The 23,531-nt window shown below is 45.2% G+C and overlaps 1 protein-coding gene across 1 annotated transcript in view; it reads right to left on the reverse strand.

Annotated features, from left to right (window-relative positions):
• Window positions 1–23,531, reverse strand: part of ZGRF1 (zinc finger GRF-type containing 1) — a 53,342-nt gene that overhangs the window by 27,732 nt on the left and 2,079 nt on the right. Inside the window, 8 exon segments of the mRNA XM_023747852.1 lie at window positions 2,681–2,866; window positions 4,251–4,334; window positions 8,819–8,892; window positions 12,690–14,889; window positions 15,202–15,387; window positions 17,145–17,204; window positions 20,957–21,037; window positions 22,155–22,244. Coding sequence (XP_023603620.1) covers window positions 2,681–2,866; window positions 4,251–4,334; window positions 8,819–8,892; window positions 12,690–14,889; window positions 15,202–15,387; window positions 17,145–17,204; window positions 20,957–21,037; window positions 22,155–22,175 — 2,892 coding nt within the window. The 5' untranslated portion in view covers window positions 22,176–22,244.

Below are 23,531 nucleotides of genomic sequence, written 5' to 3' on the forward strand. Positions count from 1 at the left end.
TGGCCTGTCCCACACGACCTAGAGCAGTGATGGCGAACCTTGTGAGCTCGGCGTGTCAGTTTTGAAAAACCCTAACTTAACTCTGGTGCTGTGTCACATATAGACATTTTTTGATATTTGCAACCATAGTAAAACAAAGATGTATATTTTTGATATTTATTTTATATATTTAAATGCCATTTAACAAAGAAAAATCAACCAAAAAAATGAGTTCGCGTGTCACCTCTGACACGCGTGTCATAGGTTCGCCACCACTGACCTAGAGGAAGATTTGACCTAAGAGTGATTTGGCATTTCTTCCTGATGGCCCTGAGGAAACACTTTATTTATTTATCTTTTAGTATATTTTTACTGATTTCAGAGAGGAAGAGGGAGGGAGGAAGATAGAAACATTGATGAGAGGGAATCATGGATTGGCTGCCTCCTGCACATTCCCTACCCCAATGGGGCTGAGCCCGCAACCTGGGCATGTGCCCTGGTTGGGAATCAAACCGTGACCTCTTGGTTCATAGGCTGACATTCAACCACTGAGCCACGCCAGCTGGGCACAGGCCCCCGTTTCTGGTGAGCAGCACGCATTTACTCTTTTCATTTCATTCCTGTCTCCTGTTCAAGTGAAATGAGGCCACTAAGACCACATACTGAGTACTTACTAATACACCATTTGCTACTCAAAAAAGCAAACTAGAAAGTGAACTACAGAACGGAAAGCCTGTTGGGTTTCCTTGAAACATGACAGACTCTGACCTGCACTGACTGGGTTACGGGTTTGGTTCTGAGGGGCTCAGGCCGAGACGTCCGTCCGGAGCAGGAAGACCAAGGACTGAGCAGCGCCCATGACGTCCTCAGGCCTAGAGGAGACCTATCGTTGACCTAAACGTCAAGGTACTGCTCCCAAATGAGTGACCTTTTTGGATCTGTCCCAGACCGCAACAGTCATCTTCTTCACTGTTACTCTTTAGATGCCTTTAATTTTGTTGTCGCTTCCAGAAATCGATCACCTTAAAAATCTAACATGGCTGACAGATGGCCCCCAAATTCATGTGGAAGCCAAATGCATGTGCTTGTACTTGGAAAAAGGGCCTGTAAGAGGTGAAAGCTAAAGGAACTCACAGGCTATGTGAGGGGCCTGATGGGAGAGAATGAGTGCCCCCCCCACACACACGTGCACACACACACACGTGCGCACACACGTGCACACACACACATGCACACACAGGAACGGCCGTGTGAGCGCACAGAGTGAGCAGCCACTTATGAGCCAGGAGGAGTCCTCGAGAGAAAACCAAATCAGCCAGAACCTGGAGCTTGGACTTCCAGCCTCAGAAATGTGAGCAATAAATGTGTGTAAACACGCGAGCTGCACCCTCTGTGCGGCGGCCGGAGCTGACCGACATCCCTCCTGACTCACCTGGGAACCATTCGGTCCCCCCTCCAGAGGTAGGCGTCTCTCTCCCTGTCCCCTCCCCTCCCCCCCACCCTCCACATCCAATCCAGCAGCATCCACACGTCTCCTCCAAACGACACCTGTGTCCCTGTCAAGTCCTCTGCACGCTTCCTGACACAACCCCACACCAAGTCACCGTCACCCGGGCTCTCTGCTCCCACTGCTCACCCGTCAGACCCCCCACAGCATGTCAATCAAGTCCCAGGGCTTTCTGCTGACACCCCTTCAGGGACAACCTCACGCTGTTACCCTCACAGGCAGGACTCGGTGTCTGGCCTGCTCCTGTGCCCAGTCTCCTCCCCTCTCGCTCACCGTCCAGCTGGGGGCGCCCACCCACCAGTTCTGCAATCTCAGGAAAGCAGGGCCTTGTCCCCTACAAGGAAGACAGGAAATCCCACCTCTGGACCATGTGACTAACAGAAGATGCCATGTGGGCAGGTGTTCACAGCACATGGGTGTTGGCTGCGGCGTGAGCCCCTGAGGCATGGAGAGCTGGGGGCGTTCACACAATGGCACACCCACCAGCCCCGGGAACGCATGACTACAGCCACCGGCACCAGCACCGATGGATGTCAGGACTGCCCGCTACTCACATACAACTTTACAAGCAAGACTGGGAGAGGGAGCTGCTGGGAGGCTGGTCATGCTGTTGCTGAGGGTGGATCTGCTCTGAGGTCATTCCTGAGCTGTGTGCTTATTCTGCACGTGTACGATGGTTAATGAAAGGGAAATTTAAACATCTCTCTAACAGATGCTGCTCAACGACACCCAGGCATGGCTTCTAGCGGGTAGCAATGCGAGGTACTTGGTGTCATACTTGGGGGGAAAATAGAAGAAAAAAATCTACTAGCTGCTAAACAAATGTAACCTGCCTGTACGCTATTGTCATAAATTCCCAGTCTTTTCTGAAGGGAAAAGTGATCCTTTAAAGTCCTGATCCTACAAAAGTAAATCTTCCAAATAAAATATTTTTTCGCTATTTAGTTTGATTTGAGATGTTATGTTTCTTGTCAATTTACTGAATTCCTTTTCAAGTTACAACTGTACAAAGATTTAAACATACTCCCTTCATAAAATTTAGCACTGACACATGGGAAATGATTTTGGGAGATGCAACTATAAAAACTTTTTTACTGGGGCGGGGGGGTGGGGCTAGAGGGAGTCAATGGGGGAAAGGAGAACATATGTAATACTTTCAACAATAAAAAATTATAAAAACAAAAACCTTTTTACCTGCAAGAAGTCAACTTGCACACAAGCGCGAGGCAGCTGAGCCGCCCAAGCACAGGCGTCGGCCGTGGGGCTGTTGTGCGCGGGGTGACCCGGGAGCTGGCTACAGCCCAGCGGCGGGCAGTGCCCTCGGACCATCACAGCGCTGGTCGCCGACCCCTGCACTTGGTGCCCTTGGAACTCAACAGGCTACAGGGAGGTGAGGAACAATGGACACGTGTTCACAATGTAATTAGACAGAGAAAACAATACACATGTCAGCTTTCTGTTCATATTGTTAATATCACTAATGTAAATAGTGACGAGGGGACTAATGCTCTTCCCCGGCGACTCGCTGGAGGGGACGGAACTGCCCTGATTTACCTGGGCTCCAGTTCAACAGCCATCGGTGTGATTTACTGTGAGCACAGAACTGCACGGGTAACGAGCTACCTGAGGCAGGGGCACACGCTGCCCGCTCTGCCCTCCCCACCCACTGCAGGACGTCCCCCTGCAGACCCGCCGGTCACTGCGGCGTTCCTGCTACCGGAACCAGCCCTGCCGGCAGCACTGAGGACAGAGCCCTCTGCTCCACCGGCGCCAAGGAAGTCCTCACACCAAGCTTGGCAGAGGCGCCAGCAAGAAACAGGACAGCAGAAGGGGAGGAGCACAGGGAGCCTTTTCCTGAAGTTTGTAAGTATCAGGCTTCCCTCTGAGGGTCTGCCTCCCAGAAGATTTGATCCCCTGCTGGGAGAGCGAAGGCCTGAGCGTCACCCCAACAGAGGCAGCAGGGGGCGCTGCCCGGGCGGCCAGCTCTCAGGCTGCAGCCTTCTCTGCTGCTCCCCACTCCCGGGAGAGCGCTGGCGTTTTCACAGCACACGGGGGACCGAGCCTACCCAGAACTGGAAAAGTAAGAAGGCTAATCGAGCCAAAGGAATGTACCTAAGAGGACGAATTTATTTCTAACTGATAAATGAAACAAATGACCATAAGGCATAATAGGAATATTCTCCTAGTTAAAAATAAATATTCTAGGTCACACATTTGAAAGGAAAATCAAATCTAAAATGCTCCAGGACTTCTGTTGAAAACATTACTCTGAATTTTAAAAATACGCATTCCACTGTACAGCGTCTGCTGTGCTGGCGAAGGCACGTTCCACACACACACGGATGCCTGGCTCTACGGTGCCTGTGGCTCCCTCCCGAGTCGCTGGGTGCAGGAGTAGAGTCAGCTTGAGGCCAGGCGGGGATGCTGCCTCTCCAGCGCCCCCTAGGGCTGGGCTATGGGCACCTGTGCGCCACGTCAGCGTGTGGGCGCTACAGGTCACGGCTGTGAGGAACTGTCATCAACTGCACTTCACAGCCCTATGGCCAGCCCCTCGGGCCTCCTAGGCACACCCACCGGTTAGGTCACTAGTAACACAGCGAGGACTCAAGACCTAACTAGGGTCAGAACCCTCTCATCTCTTATTCTTAAAACCAGGGGTACTGTTATGCTCACCACCCCCTGCCTATGAAAGCTCTGATGATTGTGTGAAAAACCGCAGGAAAACACATTCAGTTAGAAAACCAATGTTCTTCACAAGTTTTACCTGAGGGTCCCAGGTTGTTCTCTCTCTTTGTGTAGGAGTAACAGCTGGAAAAACAGTCTCTTCTTCACTTCCCAAGGGAAAGAACTAGAATAAAAGACCAGTGTGTGTGTTCAGGAGTTTGATGGGAAAATGCTCCAAACTGGAAGCTAGGTTTGCCTTTGAAACACACTTGTCACTTCTATCTTGCTTCTGTCTCTCTAGACATGTAACAAGCCACCCCGGCACAGGGCTGCTCTACAGAGGAGGTGCCATGCTAATGAACCTCAAAACGCCTGGGAAAATCCTGATTCTAAAACTGTCATTGAACCTTTAACACTAGAAAAAATTACTGGGTTCATTATAAATCAGTCATCAAACCTAAAGCTGATGTTAATGAGAATTATTTAATTCAAAGATTAGTATGAAATTAAAGGAGGAAAAACTATAAACAGTGTAACAGTTTATTTAAAGAATGAATCATCTAGCAACCAAAAAACACAAGATATTGGCAACATTTTAATTTCAAGACAGCTGTGGTAAGTGTAGTAAGAAAGTAATTACAGAAATAAAGATTAAAATTTTACTTTGAAAGACTATAAGACCTTTCCCATGACTGTGAGATTACAACAGATTTCTAAAACAATACGTGACGCCCGGCGGATGTGGCTCAGTGGCTGATCGTGGTCAGTCCACCAAAAGGTCACGGTTTGATTCCCAGTCAGGGCACATGCCCAGGTTTCTAGCTCGGTCTCCAGTAGGGGGCGTGTAGGAGGTAGCCAATTAATGTTTCTCTCCTTTCCTCTCTCTCTAAAACCAAATATATATATCTTAAATGGCAACGTATTCTGGAGGAAAATACAGTGATGGTGTTTATTTGCAGTTTATACTTGGTAATAACTGTCCTTGAAAAAGTTTAAACTCTATTTTTTTCCAGTGGGAAAAAACCAACAAAAATGTGGTCACTTGTAGTTATATGATGCAATTGCTGACTGCCTATGATTTGATCACACACAGTGATAAGTGACTGATTACATACATGTATATAGGCCTAACCAATGGACACAGACAGCAGCGGGGTGAGGGCATGAGTGGGGGGATGGAGGGGTAATATGGGGATAAGCACACATATGTAGTAACTTAATCAATAAAGAAATTTTAAAAAAAAGATAAGTGACCGAGTCCCCACAGCATGGATTTGTTTGTCCTGCTCGGTTTTAGGCAGCAGAGCTGTGAGTGCAGCTGTGACCGCCAACGATGATGTATGGATCAGGTGATGCTTGTGTGTTTGCAAAACTAGCTTAATGAAAAAGACTGGCTATTTACCTAATCCTACAGACAACACGGGGCATTTACACAAAAGACAGCAGGTTCAGCTAAGTGAGTATGACCGGTAACTAATTACAAGTAAGTTTGAAACTGACAGTGTAAGACACAAACATAAAATGATACGCCACATCCACATGCACAAATATAACTTCGGCAACATTACGTTTTATAAGTTAACTCACGGGCAGAGACTGCACTGGTCCACCTGGGTCAACTTGGTCATTTTCTCTCATCATCCTGGGAGCAGAACACTAACGTAAGAGAAAGCAAAGGCAACAGCAAGTTACACACAGCATCCAAACTTTAGACATAAATGTGAGGACACACAACAATCAAATGAATAAAAACTAAATTTGATTAAAGACTACTTTCACATTGCAAGAATTTTAAAAGACTTCAACAGTACGATGAACATGAAGTTAAATATTTATATTGTAAACAGTAAGATTTTTAGATTTGACAATTTATATCAAGAACCTAGGAAAGTTGTTCATAGCCTTTCAGGTTAGTTACACTTCTGGGAATCCAGTCTCAGAATATAACTTAAATGTAAACAATGATTTGTGGGTAAAAACCTTTACTAAAGTAATGCTGTACATCAAGTATGTCAAACTCAAAGGCTAACATGGGCCAAATAAACAAGGTTTAAGTTTGTGTGGCCACAAAAAAACAAAAGCTTCAATTTTCATAGAAATGTAGGTTTATTTCGATAGAGAATGCTGAATACAAAGGGCTGAAATAAATGAGTCGTCGTTAACTGAAAATAATAGAACATTTTAATAAAAATATTTTTTCTTGAACATTAACTTACCAGATACTGAATAACTGCACAAATTAATAAGCGTAACACAAATAAACCTACTTTTCTTGTTCTCCAAAAGCAAAATATTCCCTGTTGTGCACACCAAACAAGTCAGTACAAGACTAATGACGTGGCAACCGGCTACTAAAATATTCGCAGCCAGTATCAGTGGAGAGAAATGGTGCGCCTGTGCATAAGGGAAATGAATGCAGCATGTTTATAGTAATCAGTCGTTAGCGAACGTCATAGTTCGTTATTAATAATCCTATATAATAAAAGCCTAATATGCTAAGTGTCTGGTAGTCTGTTCAACCAATCGAAGCATAATATGCTAATGATATGCAAAGGCTGCTCAAAGGCCAGGCCAAGGGACCCCACTGGTGCACGAATTCATGCACCAGGCCTCTAGTCCTACATAATAAAAGGCTAATATGCAAACTGACTGAACAGCAGAACAACTGGTTGCTATGATGCGCACTACCAGGGGGCAGACACTCAATGCAGGAGCTGCCTCCTGGTGGTCAGTGCGCTCCCATAGGTAGCGCCACTCAGCCAGAATCAAGGCTGGCAGAGCACAACGGCAGTGGTGGGAGCCTCTCCTGCCTCCGCAGCAGCGCTAAGGATGTCCGACTGCTGGCTTAGGCCCACTCCCCGAGTCAGTCGGATATCCCCCAAGGCTCCCAGACTGTGAGAGGGCACAGGCCGGGCTGAGGGATTCCCCCCAAGTGCACGAATTTTGTGCCCCAGGCCTGTTATGTATAACAGGATATTGTAAAAATTAAGTTAGGAAATTTTTATTAAAACACTTCTTACATAAATAACCTGTGAAAGACATTTATGGCCCTGGCCAGGTAGCTCAGTTGGTTAGAGCATTGTCCCGATACGCCTAGGTTTTGGGTTCAATCTCCGGTCAGGACATATTCATGGATAAGTGGAACAACAAATCATTTCTCTCTCTCCAAAATCAATCAATTAAAAATAAAATTAAGATTCTGTTTAAAGGAAGATTTTTTAAAGTCTTAATAATGTGAGGATGAAAAGGATATAAAACTATTTGTACACATCAATCTAACCATATTTTTAAAAACAGGCCCCCCAAAAGCTGGAAATGTTAATAATTATCTCTGTATTTAAAAAAGGGAGGACAATCAAGATGAAAAGAAAAAGACCAACAACATGGAAACTGGAGTGAAATACAAAACGGGGCAAGTGGAACATTTCACCTTTGTCCTCGCTGCCTGCTGGAAGAGCAGCGCCCTGTAATGAAGGGACTGTCCTCCGGGAGTGCCCGCCCTGTAAGGAAGGGACTGTCCTCCGGGAGTGCCGAGGGCCCGCCCTGAGCGCTGACCTGGAGGACTAGCTCCAGGACTCCCACCCATCCTGGCTGTGCTGGTGTTTCTATGTTCCTGCCACGGTTCCCATGGCAGTACTTTGGCTTCTGCAGATGTTTTACATTTGAGCGAAGTACAGTGTCACTCGACATGTCAGACACTGAGCAAACTAACTCAAGGTCAGATCTCACGTCATTTCTTTCAACACCACCACGTCCTTGTGAAGCTGGGTTTTAGGAAATTGCTGTGATAAAATCAGCTCCCATGCGGGAATCAATGTGGAGCAAGAAATCTAACCTGGGCCCTGACCAGTTTGGCTCAGTGGATAGAGCGTCAGCCTGCGGACTGAAGGGTCCCAGGTTCGATTCCAGTCAAGGGCATGTACCTTGGTTGCGGGCACATCCCCAGTAGGGGGTGTGCAGGAGGCGGTTGATTGATGTTTCTCTCTCATTGATGTTTCTAACTCTCTATCCCTCTCCCTTTCTCTCTGTAAAAACCCAATAAAATATATTTTTAAAAAAATCTAACCTGGGCCCAGGTCCGAGCAGCTGTGCAGTGCCCGATGCACACATCCCATTAGAAACTGTGTTTATTCAGAAGTAAAATGCTTGTGGCGATCGTTCACAATGCATTACCTTGCATTCCTCCACCTAATGCAATGGTGCCTGTCAATCATATCTCAGTAAAACTGGGAAAAAGAAAACGCCTATCAAGATACTAGGACACCAACTGCACAGTACGTGGAACTGCTGGGTATTTCTTTTGGCCAAGGGATGAAGACATTATTACTGAGATACAAGGTGAGGTCATGAACCTAGATTAGCTTGGGATTCTCTGTATATTCTAACCTCATTATGAACTACAGAGCATTCCATATCAAAATAAAATATGGTGCCCTGACCGGTTTGACTTAGTGGATAGAGTGTCGGCCTGTGAACTGAAGGGTCCCAGGTTCGATTCTGGTCAAGGGCATGTACCTTGGTTGCGGGCACATCCCCAATGGGAGGTATGCAGGAGGCAGCTGATCGATGTTTCTAACTCTCTATCCCTCTCCCTTCCTCTCTGTAAAAAATCAATAAAGTGTATTTTAAAAAATAAAATAAAATATGGTGATAGAAAAAGTAACGTACCAGTTGAGAATCCTGGTTCAGATGAGGAAACTGGGGACTGGCTGGCGAAACTACTGTAATCAATGGCTTCCCAGCTGTAACAGACAAAGCCCAGTGATTTTATTCAACATACACGCAGCAGTGCTCTGACATTTTCTTAAAACTTATTTCTAAAATTGAATGAAACAAGGAATAAAATTTAAGTTTTAAGATGTGGCAAAGTCTTGATAACTGTTAAAAAAATCTTCAATGATTTCCTATGCCCAGTGGGCCAGGCATTGGACAAACAGTGTGACAAACAAGGTCCCTCAAAAAGGGAGGGACACAGGAAATAAATAAACCAGGCAAAGCCAGACTGAGACACAAAGGTTCCCATCCATGAAGAATGAGAGCAGTGTAGACAGGACGACGGGAAGACCCCTCATGGGGAGTAACACTGCAGCTGAGACCGAAGACAAGAAAACACGAGCGGTGCAGATGGGTATCTGCTTAAAAATAGATTTTTCTTCTAAAAACGTCCATACTCAACCACCTCAATTCTACGAAATGCACCAAGAAGACTATCATTTTAAAGTGCTTATCATAGCTATAACTTCATTTTTAGCCATTTGTTTCATTATTTTCCTGTTGAAAACAATAAATGAAGCAAAAACAAGTGGATTTTAGAACTTGAAGCTATTTATTTAAAGAGCTTTAACAAGGAACTGGACACCCAGCTGGTGTGGTTCAGCTGGTTGAGTGTCGTCCTGTGCACCAAAAGGCTGCCAGTTCCACTCCCAGTCAGGGCACAGGCCTGGGTTTTGGTTTGATCCCTGGTCAGGGTTCATACAGAAAGGCAACCAATGAATGTTTCTCTCTTACATTAATGTTTCTCTCTTTCTATCTTATTATCTCTGAGGATTTTTTAAAAGGCACTGGATAAAAGCTGGTTTTCCTTTACCACTTCCACCCAGGGAACAAATTCTAAATTAGCATTTGACTTCTTGTTTCAGCGCTTCTACTGTAAACAGTGTCTTCTCCTGGTCTATTTAGTGCCACATTTTCCAATTTTTGTCATAAAGCTGTTGGCTATGACTTCGATGTTAATGAATCAACTACATAAATTACAGGGTCTTTAACACACTAACACAGGACTTTGTATTTATGGGTTCATGACAATGTTCTGACCTGAGGTCTGAAGGAACCTAATCCTGTATTTCCCCTGAAAGCTATGGCTCATCGTGTTTGCGGTGACTTTATGTAACATAACTACTGCAAATAAAGAGAATGTCTGGGACCCTCTTTTCCACCTTGATGAGGAAAAAAGAGATTTCCCAAAATTAAATTCTAAAATCCTTAAATCTTCATAGGAATTTGTATCCTTATGGTATTGTATAATTGTAACTACCCATATTTATTTTTCAGACTTTTCCTTTAATTTTTTAGAAAATAAACTGTAATGATCATCAAATTTAACTACATTTTAAAGAAACATTTAGCAGTTATAATAATTTATTCCTATTTTTCTCAGGAATTCCTTGAACTAGTCAATTAAGAGTTTAATTTTAACTTTTCTTTGAGTATTGTACATTATTCATTCACATTCAGGTGTACATAATGTTTACTGTATTTACTAATGTTCTGTATTATTTCTTTTTAAAAATACTGTTGGCAACATACCATAAGCAAAGTAAAAAGAGCAATGATTACTGAAAGAAAATATTTACAACATATATCACAGGTAATGGGCTAATACATAATATATCATGAACATGTATAAATCAACAAGAATAAAAACCACTATTAAAAATCTGACAAGGGCCGAAACCGGTTTGGCTCAGTGGATAGAGCGTCGGCCTGCGTACTGAAAGGTCCCAGGTTCGATTCCGGTCAAGGGCATGTACCTTGGTTGCGGGCACATCCCCAGTAGGAGGTGTGCAGGAGGCAGCTGGTCGATGTTTCTCTCTCATCGATGTTTCTAACTCTCTATCCCTCTCCCTTCCTCTCTGTAAAAAAAAAATCAATAAAATATATTTAAAAAAAAATAAAAAAAAAAATAAAAATCTGACAAGAGGTAAGACATGAAAATATATATATACAAATGCTGCTTAAACATATGAAAAGTGGATCCATTTCCCTTGTAGTAATAGCAATACAAATGTAAATGCAGTGAAATGCCACTTCTCGCCCACGAGGCTGGCGAGGCCGTGGGGAAACAGGCTGCCGTCCATGCCGGGGGGGTGAGAAACGGTGACTGTGCAGTATTTACAGACATTTCCACCCGCAGGCCCACGGCTACATATTCGCATACTTCCAACAATATGCAGAAAGCCACATACTTATATGGACACATCAGGTGACTTACTGTCACGTTATTTGTGACAGGAAACACCAGAGACAGGGTGCATCAGCGATGGCCCGTCCACAGGAGCCTCAGAGCTGTAAACAGAACGAGGCCTGTGCATGCGTGACCTCCAGGAGGCACTGCCAGGTGAGAGGCAAGGTGCTGACCAGTACAGAGCGTGGCGCCCTCTGCTGAACAAGGGACAGGAGATCCTTGAGGAGCTGTTTGTTTGTGAAAGGAAGCACGGGCCGAACCGGTGTTGCTCAGTGGATAGAGCGTCGGCCTGCGGACTGAAGGGTCCCAGGTTCGATTCCGGTCAAGGGCATGAACCTTGGTTGCGGGCACATCCCCAGTGGGGGCGTGCAGGAGGCAGCTGATTGACGTCTCTCATCGATGTTTCTAACTCTCTATCCCTCTCCCTTCTTCTCTGTAAAAAAATCAATAATATATATATTTTTTTTTTTAAAAAAAGGAAGCACGGGTGTGACACAGCAGCTACTACAGCAGCAGGACGGGAAGGGGGAAGGCCTAAGGCAGGAGCACACGCCTGGCTTTGACTTTTGAACCAGGTCAGTATTTTACACAGAAATAAAAACAAACCAACAAGGATGGCCAAAAAAGCCTAATGAACTATGTTTATACTGAATAATATAATCACCCGGAAGAGAAAAAAGTAACCCAGGTAACTACTGAACGTAATACTCAGCTCTGTACTCACAGGAGGAGATAGTCTAAAAACACAAAACTGTAAAGGATTTGTGCTGCAGTGACACTGGTGTGCAATCTGGAACCGTGTGGTGCAGACTGAGGAAGGAAATGGACTGATGTGGTCGGGAACCTGGCCTTTTCTCACGGTGGGAACAAAGGAACACATTGTGGGATGGAGGAAAGAGAGCCCTAAGGAGTGGGAGTGGAACTAGAGACAATCACTGTAACCTCACGACTTTTTAAAAAGTAGCAGCTCCCAGCACATGTCCAAAAATGTATGTCAGGACTGGCCCATAAAACACGTCTGCTTACATGTGTCTTCAGACATGCGGAGGGCACTCTGGGGAAACCGCGCTGAGTGGGCTGCGGGAGTGTGAAAGGAAGACTTCCTTTTCACCATCTTATCCTCTATTGCAATGGTTCTCAACCTTCCTCATGCCGCGACCCTTTAATACAGTTCCTCATGTTGTGGTGACCCCCCACCATAAAATTATTTTCGTTGCTACTTCATAACTAATTTTGCTACTGTTATGAATCGTCATGTAAATATCTGATAAGCAGGATGTATTTTCATTGTTACAAATTGAACATAATTAAAGCATAGTGATTAATCACAAAAACAATATGTAATTACATATGTGTTTTTCCGATGGTCTTAGGCGACCCCTGTGAAAGGGTCGTTCGACCCCCAAAGAGGTCGAGACCCACAGGTTGAGAACCGCTGCTCTATTGGACCGGCTGACCAAGGACATGTATTACCCATCTGAATGCTACGTAATTCCCTAACGTAGCCTCCAGAGCAAGGGTCTCCTCATCCTTGAAGCTCTAGAGAACAATCCAAAACAGACAGGCCATCCTAACCTTCAGGGCTGCTCTCGGGCTGCGTCTCCAGGGTCGCTTGTTGTTTAAAGGCAGGATTTTTCTTTTTCAGCATTTCCAAGCCTTCTAAAGCTGTACTGTGTTCAGACAGTGACTTTAAAAGGGAAATACTGCTTACTAATCCAGAGAGTTCTGAAGAATCCCTAGGACGATCCCAGGACTGTCTGCTTGCTCCAGCGGAATCTACTTCAACACGGTCATGGGGTAAACTCGGAGTCCCTCCCAAATCTTCAGATTCAGCAATATGTGCTCCTGTGTCTCTGGAAATAGGATGCTTTCCTCCCAGAGGGTGAAACAAAGAATTGGAAACTTGGGGGGTTGATTTATCAAGAGCAATACATTCGTCCAGGTGACTCTGACTGGCATGTAATCGCTGGATACTGTCGTCACTGCCAGAGGTGGACGGTAAAACCTGTGCATCATTTGTATCTAAGTCACATCCCATAAAAAAAGGCCGAGGTGGAGTCTGTTCTGAAAATAGGCTGCTTTCAGGAGTCTGATTAGTGTCTATGTTTAAAAAACGAGGAATATATAAATTTGAATTTATGACTTTAGATTTATCCGGGAGTGAAGCAAAATCACAGTCACTTCTGACTTTGTGGGTAGGGCTATTAGCAGCTTCCTTACCTGCATCCACATCATCGGTCCACCCTACAGTGCAGGCACTGCACCCCGAGGCTTCATCCCCAGTGGGTGCAGCTGTCCCACAAAGCTGTGGCCGCAGGGCCTCTGGGGGAGGAAACGGCTCTGTAGGTTTACCCCCAATAGGCGTTAAGAGAGGACCGCCACCCTCCTCACAGCGCACACCCTCACATCGCCTCTGAACCCCTGAACTGCAGGCATCAGCCAAGGCCTCCCTTTCCCAATCCTCTGGGTCCTGGGACATTCTGTTGCTTTCCTGGGGTTCCTCTTCCGTGTCACTGGTTTCAAAATTGTTCAGATTAAAATTTACCTCCAAAACTGGCTGTGTTACATGACTCACGGGTCCATGAATACTAAGACTTTCACGGTCCGTATTCGTCCTAGAAAACGAGTCAGTGACGGCTTCAGAGATCTGAGAGTTGTCGCTCAGTGAAGATTCAAACTGTGGACGTTCAGATGCTGGCAGGTGAGACACTGCTTGTTCACACGCCCTTCCTGGCGTCCCACAGGCACCTATCTCCTGAGCATTTTCTCTAGGAAGAGCGGATCTTTTTACGCACACCTGGTCATCCTGATTAACAGGCATTTGAACAGTTCCTTGCATGTCGGACCCTGACACTAAGCCATCCTTTCCCAAATTGCCACGGGTAACGGATAAGCTTTCACCGAATGAAGGAATTTCTAATTTTACTTCCCGATCCCAGGATGAATCAGCATTGTCTACCAGCTTGTCTCCATTAAACTTTTCCACATTTTCAGCACCTGTTTCGAACAACTGGATCCTTTTTTGTCCCAAAAAGTCTCTCAGATTTAAACTGAGGTCATCTCCCTGAGCCTGGGTCTCCTTGTCCAGCTCATCTCCAGCTACAGCAGAAGAATGAGCAGGCGGAGGCTGTGGGGATAAGTACACAGCCCACCGGCTGCCCCTGCTCCCAGTGCTCTCTGGTGGTCGCTGGCACTGCAAGCTCTCTGTTCTCCCCGCAGCACACGCGCCCTGTTCAACGAAGCACTTTGGTTTAGGAGTAATGTGTAAGCTTCCTTGTGGTTGTGCTCGAGGGACACGTGCTGACATCTCAGCGTCCACTTCCTCAGACACACTGGCTGGCGTGGACTTCAGCAGAGCCAGGATCTGTGCTTTGCTCCTGATGTTTTGTGTGTCTCCTAAACAGCGAGGTGCCCAGTGATGTCCTCTCGTGGGCTCATCGGGCAGTAAAGAAATGGCGGCCTTGACTGCAGAACTGACAGGAGAGCAAAGATGACCCTCCTCCCTCAGCCTCTCGGGGTTACTCCTGGAGGAGGGGGCAGAGCCGACGGGAGAAACCGGCAGGCCACTCCTCCCGTCCTTGCAGACGACAATGTTCCTGAGGTCTGCTGGCATGCTGCTGACTTCTTTCCTGCCAGCAGCAGCAAACAGAGGAGGAGTGCTCGAGAACGGAGCGAGAAGAGCAGGGGCAGGGGCTGCAGCCTCAAGTGACGCGGCTGATTCGCCATTTTCCATAATAACCATTTTCTTTGGTACTTGCCGTGGTCCTTGAAAACCCTAAAAATAATAAAACAATTATTAGCTGTCCTATTGCCTATAAAGAAAATGTGAAACGTACTGGCTGGGAAAAAAAGAAGGAAAGAAAAATGAATGTGTATGTTTTGTAAGGTAAAGTAATAATTAATATATAAAATTCACAAAGTTGAAATGTAAACTCATTTTTATTAAGATTTTTCCTAATTAGGGTTTACTTTCTACCTAAACATATAAAGTACCATATTCATTAGATTACAACAACTTCAAAATTCACGACTTCTTGAAATGAAATACAGGTATATATTGATTCATTATTCTCACAGAGACACTTACAGTAAACTTCCTTTTCAAACCGGCAGGCTGACACCCGAGGGACCGGCCGCAGGGCATGGACCGTGGTGGACGGGACCCTCGTGCTTCCTGAATGTCCTCCTGGCCAACAGCTGTGCTTCCAGCAGCTCTAGCCTCCTCCACTGTGATTAAGTATCGCTCACTTTCTAAGCTGTCTCCAGGTTTTACCTAGACGTTAAAGAATGAAAGTCAAAATCACACACACACAGTTACTGGATGGCCTATGTGTTCTTGTAAGCTTATAGCACTAGTAACACACAATGGATATTCAATAGTTATTGAGTGAATCAATCAATAACAAATCCTTTATGTATTATTATGTACTAATTAAGTACCAACACGCACAAAAAAGAATAATACAACAAAAGTTTCACTAATTCATTTATTCAACAAACACACTGGGAACCTAGGTGAGGTCCTTTGTTATTTGCGGGGGATTCAGACAGAAGCAAGCACCTCTTTTAGAATCCATACAACTTAATGTAATTTTTAAAAATTAGAGCTACTAAATGTCAATTATATATCTTTAATACCACAAGTTAAATACTATTATAAATTAGTAGTTGCTTAAACAATTGTATCCAAAAAAAAGCATCTTAACCAGCTAAGTAGAGCGCTTGCCACCATCTCGGACGGCAGCATAAAAAAAATCAACCTAGCTGCTAAAAATCTGTGTATTATCACAGAGAATGTGCTTAGTTAGTTAAATTATTCTAAATGAAATAATAACAGTTACCACCAATGAATCACCTATTAAAACAGTGCTTTTAGACCCTCTTTTGATAAATATAGAAATACCACATGCACTATTAGTGTCATGTAAAATTTAAAAGTAGACTTAATACCATGGCCCAAACCAGCACAATGACAAGATGTATCCTAACACTTCAGTCACTGCACTAACGGCTGGGCATCTTCCCAGGGCGCAGTGCAGCCCAGCCCAGCCCAGCGTCTGCCCACGCCTGTTGCCACAGCAGAGTCAGACGCACGGCTGAGCTGCAGGCGTGTCTGAAAGTGAGAAATGACCTGGAACGCACAACCCGTTATCCTTACTCATTACACTAAAAATGCCTTTAGTTCCCCTCCCTTCTCCTCCAACAGGGAAAAACACAGGAACAATGCATGAGACAAGATTTTAAGTAGGAGTAATTCCACAGAACAGTTCCCTCTGTGGTTCCCTGCCTACCAAAACCACATAATAGAACCGGACTAGAGTCACGCCTGGGCCCACCCCAGCCCCACCACGGCCACGCAAATGTGGGCAGGCTACCTAAGCTTCAGTGCGGCACGCCGAACCTGCAACCACAGGGCCACATAAACATCAAATCAGACAACATCTAAGAGCTTTTAGCACAGAATCTGGCTAATAACAAATGCTCAGGAAACACTCGCTACAATTATTAGTATTAGTGTCTTGATTATACTTTTTAACATTCGTAAAAAAATACTTAAAGAGCCCTAACCAGTTTGGCTCAGTGGATAGAGCGTCGGCCTGCGGACTGAAAGGTCTCAGGTTCAATTCTGGTCAAGGGCACGTGCCTTGGTTGCGGGCACATCCCCAGTAGGGGGTGTGCAGGAGGCAGGTAGTCATCAATGTTTCTAACTCTATCCCTCTCCTTCTCTGTAAAAAAATCAATAAAATATATTTTTAAAATATATTTTTAAAAAAATTCTTAAAGAGATACCTTAAAACAATTCTTAAAAATGCAGTAGACACCCCCTGGCCAGGCAGCTCAGGCGGTTAGAGATTGTCCTGATCCACCACGGCTTCGGGGCGATCCCCCGTCAGGGCACATGTAACAATCAACCAAAGAATGCATGAATGGTGGAACAACAGATCAACATTCTCTCTCCCTCTCTCACTCCTTCCTCTCTAAAATCAACAAGTAAAAATTAAAAAAAATAAGATAGACACATTAAAATACCTCAAGGCGCTTCAGAAATAAACTCTCCAAGCGTTCTCCTTTGTCATCATATAAAATTGCCTATATTAAAACAAAATAAATGTTAAAATGGGGCACAACATAATTCTGCTTTTCTTAAACATCTTCAATAGAAAATCTAAGACTGTTCTGTAAGTAAACCATGTAAGGAAAGGCTCGCCCAGCCAGTGTGGCTCAGTGGTTGTCGACATGTGACCCAGGTCACCGTTCAATTCCAGATCAGGGCACATGCCCGGGTTGTGGGCTCCAACCCCAGTGTGGGGCATGCGGGAAGCGGCAGGAAAGGACCACCCACTTTGTTAACGTGGATGATGAAGTGTGTCTGTCTCCAATGTCACTCACTCTGTGAAGAGAGCTTCGAAGGCACACGAGAAACTAAAGTTAGTCCCCACCCTGATCTTGGGTGGAGCTGGGCAGCACACAGACGGGGCGTGTGAAGACTGCTGCAGTTGGGGGGGATCAGGACGAGGACAAGGGCGTGCAGGACCTTACGGGTGTGCAGAACCTTACTGTGTGTGAGGTCCTCACAGAACTTGTGCACGGGGACAGGGGAAAAGGGAGCCAAGGAGATTTCTCCTTGTGTCTCTAGCCATTCGCAGCAGTTCCTCCACTAGCCCTTTCAATACTGCTGTTCCCATCACTTGGGGAGTTTGGCCGTTCCTTAAACAATTAAACACAGAGTGACCCCCATCACCCAGCAATTCCACACCTGGGTAGTAGAGAAATGAAAAACATGTTTTCAAAAAACTTGCACACAGATGTTCACACCAGCGTTATTCCTAATAGCCAAAGAGGAAACAACTCAAATGTATGTCAGCTGACGAATGGATAAGGAAAATGTGGGAAATCCATACAACAGAACATTACTCGGCAAGAAAAAGGAATAAAGCATTGATACACAGTCAACATGGATGGACACTGAAGCATGACATCACAAGCAGCTGGCAGAGGTCCGCATGGTCTGGGACTGCAGTCACGTGACAGGCAGACCAGGCACAGCTTCCGGCAGCGAGGAGATCAGTGGCTGCTTAGGGCTGGGTCACGTACCGAGTGGTGACTCCCCATGGGTATGGGATTTCTGGGGGGGTGACAAAAATGCCCTAAAGTTATATCCTGGTGATTGCAAAGCTCTGTGAATAGACTAAGACCCACTGAACTGTATACTCTAAATGGGTGAATTGAAAGTGTGTGGCCTGGCCAGTGTGGCTCAATGGTTGTCAACCTATGAACCAGGAGGTCACAGTTTGATTCCCGGTCGGGGCACATGCCCAGGTTGTGGGCTCGATCCCCAGTGTGGGGTGTGCAGGAGGCAGCCGGTCAATGATCCTCTCTCTCATTCTTTCTATCTTGCTCTCTACCTCTCCTTCTGTTCTGAAATCAGTAAATTTTTTTTTTTAAAGTGTGTGAATTGTATGTCAGTAAAGCTGTTAAAAAACGGGTGTTTGCAAGGGCTCTCTCCTCTCCCCTTTACAGCCTGTACCCCACCCCGACCATCATCCTCCACACAAACCAACGGTGTCACGTCTCTGCTCAATCCTTCCCCGGTCGCCACAGCCCCACAGAATGAGAGAAGTCCTCACAGTGACCAGGAAGGCCCAGGAGGCCCTTCTGTGTCCACCTCACCCTTGCTCCCCTCCTCCCGGTGGTTTGCCTAACCCACTGGACATGCTGGTCCGTCTCCTCCATGTGACCGCCACGAAGTCAGGGGTTTATCTTTGTTCCCTGCGGCATCCCTCAGAACATGTGTAACTCAGAACAGAAGCTCAAAAACTGTGGAATAAATGAACCAATGAATCCACTCCAGGAGCTGCAAGCATCACCCAAAAGCCACACACTCCCTTCAGCGGCCCGGACTCTCCTGGGTCCCAGGTCCCCACGCCGGTCACCTGACTGTTTCCATGACCTGAAATTCAGTGCGTTCAAAATGGAGCTCAACATCTGAGTTCCCTCCAAGCTGGCGTTCTTTTTGGAGATACCCTAACTAGTACGTTAATTGTACAGAAACTGGAAGCTGATTTTGGAGCCTCCTTACCTTCTGTATCGAGACCTTAAGATTCTATGATCTTTTCCTAACGTCTCACTAGTCACCCCTCTCGCTTAGTCAGTTTTGTGTCTATATTACTGCTGTCCCTTCACTACAACTGTCTCCCTAAGTCCAATCTGACTTTCATCCTTCAGAACTTAAAGGTTCTGTTTGACACTGTTGCCAAAATAATGTCCTAACATGGAACATGGTCGTCACTCTTCTGCTCAGTTCTCCCTACTCCCCGAGCTGTGCTCTCCGTCCATCACGATGTGGCTGCTGCCACTGCCCAACACGGGCCTCACTCCAGCCACAGCCTGTGCCTGTAGCTCCCTCACACTGCCTACTGTTCTCTACCTCCATGTTGCAGCTACGACACCATCTACGGCCCCTCTTCCCACAACCTACCAATTTTGTGTTCAAAGCAAACCCTTCATTTGGAAAGACTCCTAAACCAGAGTCAGAGTTTTATGTCCGTCCTCTGTAATCAGAGCCCTGAACATACACCTGTACAGAGTACGATCCTCATGCTCTTAGATAGAAGTCCCCTAACGACAGAAACTGCAGTAACAGTTACCATCCGATGCCTGCTGACAGAGACGCCTGCTGACAAGGTAGCTTGCTAGAGGTTTACATGTTCCTCGTTTAACCCTCGGGACAAGGTCACAAAGTGTCACTGCTCCATTTAGAAAGACACTAGAGGCCCAGAGGCTAAATAACCTGCCCAGGTTACACACCCACCAGGCGGAGAGCCGGGCCGCCAGCGAGACCTGCCTGGCATGACAGCTCTTTACGCCGACTCCACGGCTGACCTCACTGTCCCCACCGCCCACCAGCAATATGCTTGTTGGGTGTTGACGCCATTAATGGGAGACGGTAAGATCTGGACAGACGGAGAAAAGGCATTACGAGCGCAAGAGAAGCTGGGGAAGCAGTGGCTGAGGAGAGACTGACATCGTTACCTTTCCTGGGCCAGACAATCTCTGGTGCTACCTTGCATTCATCTTGTTTTCCTATCACCTTCCAGTGGGAGGTGTCCAATGCACACAATAAACATGTGACAACCGAAGGTAAAGTGGACACCACTAGCCTGACCTTAATAGTATGATTTTATATCACAAGAAGATAAGATGGATATTCAGAATCCAATTAGATGCCTTCTATATATATAAAAGGCTAAGTGACCGACCGTCCGGTACATATGACATGCACTGGCAATTTAAAAATAAACGTTGACTCGCGCATGTGTGATACATTAAAGCTCTCGCTGGCGCCAAAAGCACGCGTGTGCTTCGATCTGTCATTGTCGATCGTGAATTTGGTTAACACTTCTATTATAGAGAAAGGGCAGATAGTGGTATTAAAATATTTCTTCTAATTAATTTCCTTTCAATGTGCACGAATCTGTGCACCGGGCCACTAGTTTTAATATAAGACTAAATCTGTAAGATTTTGAAGACTTGACCCTAACCAAATAGGAACAATATAAAGACAAAAGTACACAGAATAGCATCAAACAGTGAATGAATTTATTAGTTTAAGATAAATGAATAAAAAATGTAGGAGGGGGAAGGCTAAACATTCATCTATTTAAATGAGAAGAATTAACCAATGTTACCCCAATAAGTTCAATTAAAAAAGGACAATAACATGACTTGAAGGTGGAGATGTCCACTGAGGGACTGGCCCTCTCCACGGGGCACGGCCTCGTACAGACTGCAGTTCCTGAAACTAAGCAGCTTCGGATTCTGCCTGGCTGCTCTGCACTTACTTTGTTTCCTAGGTGAGCCATCTTCAAAATTCCATCTTGCCACACTTTTGACTTCTTCGCCTTTTGATGAGTATACAGTACCTATTTCCAAAAGCACAAAGTGAAGAAATGATTTCTATATATGGATGTTAAACGTTACATATTGTATACCCTTCTACCAAAAACTATACTTAGGACATCTTTTACCAATATAAAAACACAGATAGCATAACAATAACAAAATAAATCCATTAAAAAAAAGAAATGAGGCAGCAAAAGGCAAAGGGGGTGGAGAAAGGAGAAGTAAATTCTAAATAAAAACTGAAGTTAACTGGTAACAAACGTAATTTTGAGCTTCTTCGTCATCAGCGGGAACGGGAAAATGTGCTGGTTACTCAGCACGCATGATCTGTGCAGGGACGCCTGGAGGCCCCAAGACTTCCCAGGGGTCTGTGAGGTCAGGACTATCTTCATGAAGCTACTTGCCTCCTCCCTCTCATTCCTTCCGGGAAACTCAGTGGAGTTAAGTGCAGGTTACTTATGTGCAGCAGTGCAAGATTCAATTTCCGACTGCATGCAGCAGCAGAGCTGAGAATTGAATCCAATGTTAAAGGGACATGCAGAAAATGTACATCAGTGCTACTCTTGTCAATGTTTCTTTGTTACTGTTTTTGGAAAATGTAGCTATTTTCTTAAAAAATGTAACTTACGTTAAATGAAATGAGTTCATTATTTTTAGTAAATAAGTATTTTTAAAATGTTGTTATAATTTCTAACATGAAAGACATCGCTATAAGCCCCATAATCAAAAATTCTTAGGGTCCTCAATAATTTTCAAGAGTAGGAAAGGATCCTGAGACCAAACAATTTGAGACCACGGATGCACTTAGAGGCACGCCAGTTCTTCAAGAGAGAGACTATTCCCTGGTCCCAAGCTTCCTGAGACTTTGTTCCAAAGGACTTTGTATAACAATGTGAATAGGCGACAAGAGATAGGGCTGCCGGTTAAAATACAGGGCAACACTTGAGACACACACACTTATACTAAAAACTTTCACTGTTTATCTAAAATCCAAATGTAACGGAACGTCCTGCTTTTAGGTTTTGGGTTTTGGGGGGGGGGGTTGTTTGTTTTTGGGTTTTCTGCTTTGTTTTTTTCTCAATCTGGCAACTCTAGCAACATTTGTAAACTGTGGAAGGAAGAAAAACAAAGACTCACAATAAATTCTTGGCTTCCCATTGTTTCTTCTGAAGTTATAAACCAGTCAGGTCCAGAAATAATCCGTGGTTATTCAACCATTTATAACACCTAAATTGAAAAATGACAAAGAATATTCAACCCTGACGAAATGAATAAGTATCAAATACAATTTTCTCACAAACTCTTGACCCCAGAGAGGAATCAGAGCTCTGAGACGATGTAACTACCAAGGGAAACACAGGTGCAGCCAAGTTACCCGGCACTGCGACCCGGTAAGCGATGCCACCCCGCAGGGAAGGGAGGTGTCAGGTAAGAGGAAGGAAGCAGGATACGTGATGATCAGCAGTCGGCACCAGCTCTCCCAGTGCCGCACCATCTACCAGAAATGATGCCTTGGATGGAACTGGAGAGCATTATGCTAAGTGAGATAAGCCAGTCAATGAAGGAAAAATACCACATGATCTCACTCATTCATGGATAATAGAGACCATTATAAACTTATGAACAATAATAGATACAGAGGCAGAGCTGCCTCAAACAGATTGTCAAACTGCAGCGGGAAGGCCGGGGAGGGTTGGGGGGCAGGAGGGAGGGGGATAAGAGATCAACTGAAGGACTTGTATGCATGCATATGAGCATAACCAATGGACATGACATTGGGGGGTAGGGGAGGCCAGAGGATTGTCAAGGGCAGGGGGGTAAAAAAGGACACATATGTAATACCCTTTGTAATACTTTAAGCAATAAAAAAAAAAAGGAAAAAAAAATGATGCCTGCCCCCAGGCTGGGTCCCTGATGGAAGGAGCTTGGATTCTTGGTTTCTGAATTGCGATGGTCACCACAAGAGGGCCCCCTTGTTTTTTACATTTTTCCTTTTACATCGTACAGTCAACATCCCACAGCACCTAGGACTGGATCTACATAATTCCTCTGCAAGGAAAAGATCTTTTCAATGTCGTAGCAACGAGTTCTGTAATTATCCCAGGCCGTTGGATAAAAGTGTTATTGCGGGCAAATTTGGAAACCTAAAACCATTGCTGGCGAAGAAGTAAACAGAGATGGTAAAAGAAAATTATATTTTCCCTAAAGCCTTGGTTGCAAGCCATGACCCTGGGCCAACAGCATCAGCTGGAAACTAGTTAGAAATTAAAATTCTTGGTTCCACCCGGACTTACTACACAGTGTGGGGTCAGGGCCCCGAAGTGTTTCGAGAGCCACCGGGGTGCTAATGATCCTGCATCGATGAGAATCCCGACATGAGAGGTAGAATCGCAAGCAATGCTCGAGAAGGAAGGTGGACGAAGAACTTAGATTCTGGACTACGTTATGGTCCGTATGGATCAGGCCCAGGTGGCTCTGACTAAGTCATGATACCAGTTTTCTTCCATCCTCCCC

This window comes from Myotis lucifugus, unplaced genomic scaffold, assembly GCF_000147115.1.
Source record: "Myotis lucifugus unplaced genomic scaffold, Myoluc2.0 scaffold_1014, whole genome shotgun sequence".
Lineage (NCBI taxonomy): Eukaryota > Metazoa > Chordata > Mammalia > Chiroptera > Vespertilionidae > Myotis > Myotis lucifugus.